Source organism: Gekko japonicus, unplaced genomic scaffold, assembly GCF_001447785.1.
Source record: "Gekko japonicus isolate JY-2015 unplaced genomic scaffold, Gekko_japonicus_V1.1 scaffold666, whole genome shotgun sequence".
NCBI classification, from domain to species: domain Eukaryota; kingdom Metazoa; phylum Chordata; class Lepidosauria; order Squamata; family Gekkonidae; genus Gekko; species Gekko japonicus.
The window spans coordinates 552614-565237 of NW_015160854.1; the positions used below are offsets into that span (position 1 = coordinate 552614).

At 42.4% G+C, this 12624-nt stretch overlaps 1 protein-coding gene across 1 annotated transcript in view; it reads left to right on the forward strand.

Annotated features, from left to right (window-relative positions):
* Nucleotides 1-12624, forward strand: part of NID2 (nidogen 2) — a 111213-nt gene that overhangs the window by 49097 nt on the left and 49492 nt on the right. The window contains exons 6-8 of the mRNA XM_015421483.1: nucleotides 6124-6369; nucleotides 7449-7649; nucleotides 10279-10512. Of these exons, the coding sequence (XP_015276969.1) occupies nucleotides 6124-6369; nucleotides 7449-7649; nucleotides 10279-10512 (681 nt within the window). The remainder of the gene's footprint in view (nucleotides 1-6123; nucleotides 6370-7448; nucleotides 7650-10278; nucleotides 10513-12624) is intronic.

A 12624-nucleotide genomic window follows, 5' to 3' on the forward strand; every position in this document is an offset into this window, starting at 1 on the left:
ATGGACCACTGCTCTGATCTAGCAGGGTTCTTCTGATGTTCTTATGAAGGCCTCGGACTCCCTGCCCTGTTGTTGGCCCTCCAGAGGAACTGGTTGGCCACTGTGTGAGGCAGGATCCAGGACTAGAGGGACCACTGGTTTGATCCAGCAGGGTCCTTCTGATGTTCTTATGAAGGCCTCGGACTCCCTGCCCTGTTGTTGGCCCTCCAGAGGAACTGGTTGGCCACTCTGTGGGACAGGATGCTGGACGAGATGGACCACTGGTCTGATCAATAGGGTTCTTATGTTCTTCTCTATTTGTTTAAAAATGAAAGTGAGATCTTATGAGATCCTAATTGTGTGCAGTGTGCCAAATACTCCTCAAAGTTAAGAACATAAGAGAACATAAGAGAAGCCAGTGTTGGATCAGGCCAATGGCCCATCCAGTCCAACACTCTGTGTCACACAGTGGCCAAAATATACCAGGTACCATAAGGAGGCCCACCAGTGGGGCCAGGACATTAGAAGCCCTCCCACTGTTGCCCCCCCCCCAAGCACCAAGATGACAGGCTGGTGTCACAAAGAAAGAGGTCCGTGTGAAACATCCAGGAAGTTGAATTCCTAGACGGGCATTAGCGAAAGGAAGACAGTGGAACTTTTAAAGGTGCCGGACCGGAAGTGAGTTTTATGCGGAAGGAAGGGCCTGCAAAATACCAATCTGACCTACTCTACATGAAATTACCATAGAGAAGTTGCGCCCGACATTTTGAGGAGGACTTCAACTAAATTTGCTTTTTTAATATATTTCTAAGGGTCTTTGGAAAGCGTAAACAGAGAGGCATGGAGGACTAAATCTTATCATCTAGAAGAGTGCTTTATCTTGCGAATCTGTGAATTGAAAAGAAATCGCCAAGACGGAGACCAGGAGAGGCAAGAAAAGAGCCGACTCAGACCCAGAACTTAAACCAGTTGTGAGACCTAGGATTGGATCTACTTCAACCCCCAAAATGTCAAGGGAACGAGAGAAAAAAGAGATGCAAGCCTCCATGGAAGCAATGGAGAAGAGAATGACAGAGGCAATACAAGCCATGGGGGAGCAGATAGAAAAAACATTGGGGGACCAACTGGAGAAGCAAACTCAGATTCATCTGAAACATCTAGAAGAAGTCCAAGAGAAGAACATAACAGCATTGAAGGAACTGGTTACTACAGAAATAACTTCAATCAAGCAAGAAATGGAAGGAGTTAAGAAGGATGTTCAAGCAAATGCAACCAAGACTACAGAGACAGAGGAGAAGATACAAAAAATAGAAGAGAAACAAGATTCTTTGACTCAACAAATTACAAGATCAGAGACAATGATGGAGTTCAGAAGGATGCAGACTCATCTGAGATTCAGAGGCATTAAGGAAACAGAGAATGAGAACTTAAAAGAAAAAATGATGGAAGTGATAACGGCTTTTCTGGGCGAGGAGGAAGGGTCAATGGACTCAGACTTTGATTTGATTTATAGAGTGAACTCCAGAATTGCAGAAAAGAAGAATTTACCAAGGGATGTAATTGTACAATTTGTAACAAGATCAATAACAGAGGAGATATTCAAGAAGCAATTCAACGTCCCTTTTGTAATAGAGGGAAACAAAATTATGGTGATGAGAGAACTCCCAAGAACAATACTGCAAGACAGGAAAAGGTATAAATCCTTGGCGGACAAACTCAGAGCTTTGAGCATCAGATATAGATGGGAGATTCCACAAGGTTTATCCTTTACGTATCAAGGTGGGAGGATTCAGATCAGATCGATGATGGACTTTTATAAATTTAAGGCGGACAATGCGGACGTCTTTGGAGAACTTTAAAATAAAACGCATAATGGAGTACAAATTGTTGTCATGGAATGTTAATGGATTAAATTCACCAAACAAGAGGAAAAGAATCAATCATTGGATACAGAAACAGAAATGCAACGTGATATGCTTGCAAGAAACACATATTAGAAAACAGGATATAAAATATTTAAAGAATGCTTTATTTGGAATTGAATTTTGTTCTGCGGCCTCAAACAAGAAAAAAGGAGTTGTGACATATGTGAAGAAGGAGTTACAACCTACAGAAATTTTTAAGGACATAGATGGCAGATACGTGGGTGTGGAATTAATGATTCAGCAGAAAAAAACATTGTTGATCAACGTGTACGCACCCAATGGAGCAAAGGAAAAATTTTTTAAGGATATAACTGACCAATTACAACAATTGACTTATGAGCAAGTTATTATGGCCGGAGACTTTAATGGGACAATAGATCGTGTAGACAGAAAACCACAAAAGGACAACGAATTCAGCGGAAAACTGCCAAAGAATTTTTTTGAATTAGTTAAGCAAGAAAAATTAGAAGATGTTTGGAGGAAATGGAACCCGATGCAGAAAGACTTTACTTTTTATTCCAATAGACATTGCTCTTTTTCCAGAATTGATATGATTTGGATGTCTGAAGAATTATCAATGAAAACACATAAGACTGAAATTTTGCCAAGATGTAATTCAGATCACAATCCGGTGGTATGGAGTTCCACAGAAAGGAAAAAACCCTTTCTGTGGAGGATTAATGAAGACTTGTTGGATAAGAAAACAGTAATTGAGATGTTAAAGGAAGAAACGAAACAATTCTTTCAACAAAATTTAAATAAAGAAACACCGATACAGATTGTATGGGATGCTTATAAAGCGGTGATGAGAGGAATTCTCATCTCGCAAAACGTGAAGCAAAAAAAGGAAAAACTTCAAAAACAAACAGAAGTGTTAGAAAAAATTGCTCAGAAAGAAAAGGAATTAAAAAAGAAGCCTGGAAAAAAGCAAATTATTAAAGAATTAAAGTTGCTGAAGGAACAACTGAATGAGACTTGGAATCAGGAAATGTATTGGAATTTAAAGAAGTTACAACAGAAATCTTTTGAAGGGGCGAACAAACCGGGAAAATACTTAGCTTGGCAACTTAAGGCTAGAAGAGAGAGAAGAATGATAACCAAAATAATAGAAGATGGAAAAGAGTTCGTTGATCCTAATGGAATAAAGAGATGTTTCTTCAAGTATTATGCTAAACTATTCCAAACAACTAGAGTTGATCTTGAGAAGATTAAAACATATTTAAAGGAGATTCCACTACCAAAAATAAGTAAGGAATACAAAGATTTATTAAATGGTCCAATTCAAAAAGAAGAAGTGATGAAGGCAATAGAAGAGACAAAGTTGGGGAAGGCGCCTGGGCCGGACGGATTTACAGCGAAATTCTACAAAAAGATGAAAGAAGAAATTTCCCCGGTCCTGGAAGCTTTAACCAACGAAATAAGAGAAAACAAAAAGGTGCCGGACTCATGGAAAGAAGCAATTATTTCTTTGATTCCAAAGGAAGGACAAGATTCAACAAATGTAAAGAACTACAGGCCAATATCTCTTTTGAACAACGATTATAAAATCTTTGCAAAAATTATTGCAGAAAGGGTGAAAAACTATTTACAAACGGTAATTTCTGAAGATCAAGCGGGCTTTTTACCCAAAAGGCAGATTAGAGACAATGTAAGAATAGTAATGGACGCAATTGAATATTATGAAAAGCACCCAGAAAAAGAAGTAGCTTTTCTGTTTGTTGATGCAGAAAAAGCTTTTGACAATCTTAATTGGAATTTTATGCACCAGATGATGGAAAAGATTGAAGCGGGACAACATTTTAGAAATTGTATTGAAGCTATCTATTCTGAACAAAGAGCTAAAATAAATGTGAATAAAGAACTGACAGATAACTTCAAAGTACAGAAAGGAACAAGGCAAGGTTGTCCGTTATCACCGTTATTATTTATCTGGGTATTGGAAATACTTTTACAAAAAATACAGTACGATCAAGAAATAAAGGGCTTGACACATAAAGGACACCAATACAAATATCGAGCATTTGCAGACGATGTAATGTTTATGGTGGAAAACCCAACAGAAAAATTGACATTGCTTTTTCAAAAAATAAAGGAGTTTGGAGAATTGGCCGGCTTTTACGTAAATAAGAATAAAACAAAACTTATATGTAAAAACATGATCAAACAAAAACAAGTGGAACTACAAGAACTGGTACAATGTGAAGTAGTTAAAAAAACAAAATACCTTGGAATTGAATTAACGGCAAAAAATATAGACCTATATAAGAATAATTATGAGAAATTATGGACTAAGCTGACTCAAGATTTTAAGAAATGGGATAAAATGAACTTATCACTGATGGGAAGAATATCAGTTATAAAAATGAATGTCCTACCACGTTTGATGTTCCTGTTCCAAACAATACCAATTCTGCATAAAACGGATTTGTTGGCCAAGTGGCAACAAGAGTTGTCAAAATTTGTTTGGGCAGGCAAGAAACCAAGGATCAAAATGAAAATACTTTGTGATGCCAAAGAAAGAGGAGGTCTACAAATGCCAAATCTTAGACTATATTATGAAGCGGTTTGTCTAACATGGATGGATCAATGGGTGAAGCTTGAAAATGACAGATTGTTGGGGTTGGAAGGGCATGATTGTAGATTTGGCTGGCATGCATATTTATGGTATGACAAGATAAAAATGGACAGTTTTTTTAAACTTCACTTGGTGAGAAAAGCTTTGTATATGGTATGGACAAGATATAAGAAGTACCAGAGTGACTTAAGACCATTGTGGATTGTACCAGTAGAAGTGTTGATATCTTACTCAAGACAGCGAGGTAGAGACTGGTTGCCATATAGAGATTTAATTAAAAAAGAGGGAACAGAGTGGGTAATGAAAAAGCAGAATGAAATTGAATATGAATATGAGTGGTTGAAATATATGCAGATTTATGATCTTTTTAGATCTGACAAAAAAAACTATGGTTTTAGAGAGGAAAAAAATGAAATTGAAAAGGTATGGGAGAGTGGAGGAGGAAAAAATATTTCTAAAATGTATAAGGTGTTGTTAAAATGGTATACTGAAGATGAAACTGTTAAAGAACAAATGTTAAAATGGGCTATTAATATGAATAAGGAAGTAGATATGGAAACTTGGGAATATTTGTGGAAAAACTCTATTAAGATCTCGACATGTACTAATGTTAAAGAAAATTGTTATAAGATGATGTATAGGTGGTACATGACACCTAAGAAGATTGCAAATATGAATCAAAATATGTCAAACAAATGCTGGAAATGTAAGAGGCATGAGGGCTCATTTTATCATATGTGGTGGACTTGTGAGAAAGCTGTAGACTTTTGGACAAAAGTCCACAATGAAATGCAAAAAATACTGAAATGTTCTTTTAAAAAAGCACCGGAAATTCTGCTTTTGGGACTCAAAATGGAAGAAGTCAATACGACTAAAAAAACTTTACTCTGGTACCTGATAGTGACAGCGAGAATGATTTATGCTCAGTTTTGGAAGACAGAAAAGGTACCAGAGGTTGAAGAATGGATACAAAAAGTTCTGTTCATGGCACAAATGGATAAGATTACAAAAAAACTGAATAACAAAGAAGACGATGAGTTTTTTGGAGAATGGAATGATTTTAAAATTTATCTGGAAAAGAACTGGGATGTGAAACAAAACTTAATATGTTTAGATCAATATTAAGTCAAACGATGTTATCTTTAGATTGTAATGATGAAAAACTGATATTGTTGATGATATGAAGTAATTTGGAGCAGGGGTGGAAGCATTGTGGGAAGCCATTGGAGGGAGGGGAGGAACTGGGAATGGGGTAGACAATTGATAGAATGAAAAGTTTTATATGTTGTATTCCTGAAAAAAAAAAATTTGTTTACCAAAAAAAAAAAAAAAACAGCGAGGAAGAGGGTGTAAAAAAAAGGAGGCCCACCAGTGGGGCCAGGAGACTAGAAGCCCTCCCACTGTCACCCCCCCCCCAAGCACCAAGATGACAGAGCATCACTTGCCCCAGAGCCCCTATCTATACCTTGTGGCTAATAGCCACTGATGGACCTCTGCTCCATATGCTTATTCAGTTCCCTCTTGAAGCCGTCCATGCTTGTAGCCGCCACCACCTCCTGTGGCAACGAATTCCACGTGTTCATCACTTTGGTGATTTACTGAAGTTCTGCATTGTGTGAGCAGGATTTTCTCCCAATACCACAGGCGCTGCTCATCGTCTCAACGGTAAAGTGAGCGGGAATCTCCTGGCGGGACAGACACCGGTGCGGTTTAGCGACATCGATATGAATGCCTACATCGTTGGCAACGATGGGCGAGCCTATACCGCCATCAGCCACATTCCGCAGCTGGCCGCCCGGGCGCTGATGCCTTTGGCGGCCATCGGGGGCCTCTTTGGCTGGCTCTTTGCGCTGGAGAAACCTGGGTATGAAAACGGCTTCAGTATCGCTGGTGAGTAGAATGTAGATTGGGCGGGAACAGACAAGGCTGTGCGACTGCTGCGCTTTCGGTCTACGCACTGATACCGTTCTGCGCTTGGAAAAGTTCTGTTCTGCAACTGAAATGAAGTATTCAGTGGTTTTTCCCACATTCTCATTTTCCTAGCTTGTAAGTTCCTGCTTCTTCGGGTTTTGTTTTTCCAGTTCTGTATGTTTTTTGCTCCCTTTTTGCGCTTGATTCGATATTACACTGGTTTACGTCTGGCATATTTCTCCCTACAGATTTTAAGTACAGGTTTTTATGTCGGACATGAACTGGTGTAGTATCAAATCGACCACTAGAGGGAGGAAAACAAAAGAATTAAGCAAGTGTGTAGGCCTCTGTCACTGCCCCCCCGGCAGCCGATTCCACTGTTGAACTACTCTTACTGTAAAAAGGTTTTCCCTAAGATCCAGCTGGTACCTTCTGCCCTTAATCGAAACCCATTCTTGTGAGTCCTCTCCTCTGCTGCCCACAGGAACAGCTCCCTGCCCTCCTCTAAAGTGACAGCTTTTCGAATACTTAAAGAGAGCAATCATGTCCCCCCCTCAACCTCCTCTTCTCCAGACCTAACCTTCCCAAGTCCCTCAGCTGTTCCTCGCAGGGCTTGGTCTCCAGGCCCCCGATCATCCTTGTCGCTCTCCTCTGCACCCGCTTCATTCTGTCCATGTCCTGTTTGAAGTGAGGCCTCCAGAACTGCACACAGTAGTCCAGGTGCAGCCTGACCAGTGTGGTGTACAGCTGGACTATGACACCTTGTGATTTGGTTTGATGCCTCTGCTGATAACACCCCAAGATTGCATTAGCCCTTTTTGCTGCTGCATCACACTGACAGCTCATGTTTAGTTTTATAGTCCATACCCCAAGATCTTGTTCAGAAGTGTGTCCCTCGTCCAGTATGCGCGCGTCTCATTTCTGTTACCTAGATGTAGAACTCTGCACTTATCCTTGTCGAATTATGTCTGATTCACGTCTGCCCGCTATTCCAGCGTGTTCAGATCTCGTTGAATGCCGTCTCTAGCTTGTCATCCCCCTTGACGTCTTCCAAACAGGTGCTCAATTCACTCACAATGTTGAAGCCACGTTCTATCCGGGAGAGGAAAAGGTTTCTGTCCAGCAGACGGCGGAAGGGCTGGATGCGGAAAACCACCTCAGCATTAAGACGGACATTCAAGGGCGGGTGCCTTCTGTTCCGGAGGATTCCACCGTCCACATCATGCCTTACAAGGAAATCTACCACTATTCGGATTCAGGTATGGGGGACGTTCTCCTGACCGTTTCTCATGGGCTGCGTGTGGTCATTTGTCTATCACGGGGGTCCCAGTTTGGTGTCGTGGTTAGGAGCGCGGACTCTAATCTGGGGTTTGATGCCCCACTCCTCCACGTGCAGCTGCTGGTGTGACCTTGGGTCAGTCACAAGTTCTCTCAGAGCTGATCTCAAGGACAGTTCTTGAGATAGGCTCTCTCAGCCCCGCCTACCTCTCAGGGTGTCTGTTGTGGCGAGGGGAAGGGAAAAGGAGATTGTAAGCCGCTCTGAGACCCCGAGTGAAGGGCGGGGTATAAATCCACTTTCTTCTTCTCTTCCCAGCCTTTTGAGCCTGTGGGCCTCTTTGGGATTCTGGCACAGATAGGTGGGAAGAGCCACAAAATGGCTACCGTGGGAGGTGGAGACACACACAGAGGAAGCTGAGGTGCAGGGGATATGGATAGTAATTTTACAAAGCGAAAGAGGAGTGCGAGAGAGAATGAAACCAACACTGTGTTGGCAGCTGCCGCCAAAACACTGTCATTTTAGTCTGTACAGCCAATCAGATCTCTAATGGCCAGTCAGAAGCCCTGCTGGATAAGAGCCCCACCCGGCATGCCTTGTGTTCTAAAAGTGCTTGGCAGGTGCTTGGGGACCCCTGGTCTTTCAGGGGCTCTGCATGTTTAGCGTGCGCCACGATGTATGTTGCAGAATTCTGTCTCTCTTCCCCTTCCCCTGTTGCAAACAGGCCATCACCCCTGAGTATGGGTTCCGCATTGCAAGCATTCCAAATGCCCAGGGGGAAAAAATCCAGCGTTCTCAGCCAAAATATACTCTTGGCTATTAGCTGGCGGGTTGACCGGTCAGTCCCCAGCCTCGGCTGTCCTCGGCTGAGCAGTTGGAATGTTCGTGAACATCCCTGCGGAACCTCAGTCGTGCCAGATGCTGGAAGCGAAGACGTCAGCCTGGCTCTTTAACATAGATAGCAACATCTGGTTATTGACAACCAAAACGGCTTTAATATGTTGTCGAGGGCTTTCACGGCCGGAGTTCATTAGCTGTTGTAGATTTTCCGGGTTGTCTGGCCGTGGTCTTGGCATTGTAGGACCTGACGTTTCGCCGGTAGCTGTGACTGGCATCCTCAGAGGTATGACACAGAAAGATGGATTACTCTCTGTGTCAGGGTGAGAAGAAAAATGGTAGGCAGGTAATTTATATCTACTCAGGAATGTGGGGTAGGGCTGAGTAATTATCTTGTAGGCGTTCCCTTGTAGGAGACTCAGCACCTGCTGATGTGACCTTGGGTCAGTCACAAGCTCTGGCACAGCTGTCCTTGAAAAAGAGCAGTTTCTGTCAAGAGTTCTCTCAGCCCCACCCACCTCACAGGGTGTCTGTTGTGGGGAGGGGGAGGGAGAGGAGTTTGGAAGCCGCTCTGAGACTCCAAGTGAAGGGCGGGGTATAAATCCAATCTCCTCTTCCTCTTCTTCTTCTTCCTCTTCTTCTTCCTCTTCCTCCTCTTCCTCTTCTTCTTCCTCTTCCTCCTCTTCTTCCTCTTCCTCTTCTGCTGCTGCTGATTGGATTCATACCCGGCCCTTCACTTGGAATCTCAGAGCGGCTGACAAACTCCTTTCCCTTCCTCAGCCATGCAATCAGAGAAATACCAAAAGTGGTTTCAGGCAGCATGTTTTCCTATTATTAGCTATTTAGAAAATAGAGAAACCGTTCCAAAAAACCCGCTGTACAAGAAGCTGTTGTTGTTTTAACTGTTTGGTAGTTAGTCTATACAAATGTTTGACTTTACTCTGATACTGTGGGAGTTATGTAAGAAAAGCTGTTTAACTGAGCCGGTAATTGCTCTTTGTGTCTGATTTTGTTGTGTTTACGCTGTTAAAACTCAAGTTCAAGTTCAAAACCTTTATTGGCATAGATCACAATCATACAGTCGCCATTCAGTTCATGGATCTGACACACAGCTTCCCCATGATAAGGCAGTTACAGAACTTGGCAACCGCTTCAATAACCGCTATATTTTGTGAAGCCAATAAACGATACAACCTTCTGTCATCGGATTGCTTGGCATCATTCTTAAGAATATCTTCTAGATAGGCTTCCCGAATGTCATCATACAAACTACAATAGAGGAATACATGTTCAATTGTTTCAATCTCCTCTGAATCACCATCACAGAACCTTACAGAGTAGGAGATTTTCTTAAATCTTCCTGCTAAAAGCGCAGAGGGGAGCACATTAAATCGGGCCAGCATAAATGCTCTACGCAGCTGTGGGGAGGTCAGATCCGCTAAGTATTGTGCTGGGGCGTTAATCGGAAAACGTGCCCATCTTACAGGGGAACATCTACCAGAAGCCAAAGCTCTAAGCTCTTGCATTTCAATATCAATTACTCTCTGTTTGATCAGAGCAAAGATGTGTTTGGTAGTTAGTCTATACAAACGTTTGACTTTACTCTGATACTGTGGGAGTTATGTAAGAAAAGCTGTTTAATTGAGCCGGTAATTGCTCTTTGTGACTGATTTTGTTGTGTTTACGCTGTTAAAAATCAATAAAAACAAATATTAAAAAAATAATAATGTGACACTTCTTTGTGATTTCTTTTCTTTTTTGCTTCCTTCCCAAAGTGGTGACGTCCACCTCTTACCGGGAGTATTCCCTCACTTCCAGGAGCCTCAATCAGACCTTTTCCTACCGGCTGGTTCAGAATATCACGTACCAGAGCTGCCCGCACGGGCGCCACCGCTGGGTAGTCCCTGCCGCCCAGCAGCTGACGGTAGACCGGATCTTTGCCCTGTACAACGAGGAGGAGAGGGTGCTGCGTTACGCCGTCACCAACCAGATCGGGTCCCTAACTCAAGGTGAGTCCTGAATAGAGATGTGAAGGCCCGGAAAAAACATTTGTCCCCCGTTTTTTTCCTGAAGACTTTTTTGTTTTCCCCCCCGAAAAATTGGAAAAATTGAAAAAAAGAAAAGAAAAGAAAAAAATGATTATGGAACGTTTTATTTTAACATGGTGAATAAAATATTTTAAGACAAGGTGTTCAAATATTTTCCAAATAATTTCTATATATATATATATATATATATATGGTATTAGATTGATCTAATTGCTGTGCACTGAGGACAAGCAAGTCCTGGGTTACAAACTGAACTCTCCAATGCAAGAACAAGACGCATTTCTTCCTTTAGGAGGTGCTATTGTCAGAAGAAAATTAAAAGGTTTCAGTTTTGTTTTTGCATGTGGGTGGGTATTCTGTTTGTAATAATTGTTTGGATACACTATATTTTCAATATGCCACTTGTGATAATTTCACGCCAAGTGAAAATGTCCATAGTCATATTTTATGTTCCTAAAGTAACAGAATGACGTTCAATCTGGAAAAGAAAAAAGACGTGCTAATGTGGCATTTTTTTCAATTTTTCCCAAAATTTCCATTCCCCCCCGAAAAAAACTGGGGGAAAAATGGGTTTTTTCCCGAGCTTCAAAATTTCCAGAAATTTTACATTTCTAGTCCTGAATATGGGGAGGGCAGGTTCTCGTGGCGTTCCAGCTCTTTGGAGGACTTCCTTATCCCTCAATGGGACCTCAGCATCCGGAATGGCAGCCCTGCTGAGGCAAAAGCATAGGTGGCCGTTTCTCCAGTTGTTGTGAGCAATGCTCCCTCTAAGCTATGGAGTCTTGTGAGCAAAAATTCTACCTTGTGAGCCCTGGCATTAAAGTGGTGAGCGAGCGATTTACTGGATCTGGAATGTAGAGGGGTATCCTCCTTCTCGTTCTCAGCTCTTTCCTGCCCAGCTACTGTGTGCTATCTTACGCTTGACCTTGCAGATGTTCCAGCTCCTGTTTTGACAGCTGGAAAAGTTAACGGCTTCACGGCTATGCCCGCTTGCTTTGCCGTGTGTGCGAACTATATCCATTGGCCTATGCTTACAGGGGGAAGGTTTGATTTCACTATAAGTCAGAGTCCCTAGTACGGACGGCTATTCCTGACGCAACCTGTACACGTGTTCTTTAGTACTGGAACCACTAATAAATAGTTATCTTCTTATGAAGCCTTGTGTGGTGTGACCTGACTAAGGATCCTGACAGTAATCCACTTTGAGCCTCTATGAAAAAGGATTAATAACGTAAATAAATAGAAGCCTGAATTCTCCCTAGAAGCTAAAATGATCAGACCGAGGCTATTTATTTTATTTTATTTGCTTCTATTTCTATCCTACCCATCCCCCAAGCGGGCTCAGGGCAGGTTACAACATTAAGATAAAACAAAAAAAGTCAAGATTAAAACTATAGACTTAACCCTTAAAGGATGGCGATCAAACTACAGCACCACTGTTACAATGGTGCCCTGGTGTTAGACAATTAAAGGCAGAAAGGGCTAGATCCCAAAAGGGGTTCCATATTATAGGTACCCTACCTTGGGTACCTGACTGCCGCATGGCGGAGTGAGCTCCCGTCTCTGGCCCCAGCTCCTGCCAACCTAGCCGTTCGAAAGCAAGAAATTGCAAGTAGATAAATAGGTACCGCTTCAGTGGGAATGTAACAGTGTTCCGTGCACCTTGGCGTCTAGCCATGCCAGCCACATGACCACAGAAACGTCTTCGGACAGCGCTGGCTCTTTGGCTTGGGAACGGAGATGAGCACCGCATCCCTAGAGTCGGAGTCGACTGGCTTTCGAGCAAGGGAAACCTTTACCTTTACCACCTTGGGTAAACCAAGGCGGTTATCATCCTTTGTCCTCGGAAATTGAAGACCATGGTACAGATGGTAACAGAGAGGTAACCGAATGGTAACAGGAGGGACCCGATGACCTTTGACGTCCGCTGCCTGGGCCAAAAGCCGGCCTCACCCAAATTGACCTTTGACGTCTGCTGCCTCACCCAGAATTGTGCAGTGGTCACATTAGGAGAAAGCTAGAGTCACTGGGAAAGACGATAATGCAAGGAAAAGATGGTGGCAGCAGGGAAAG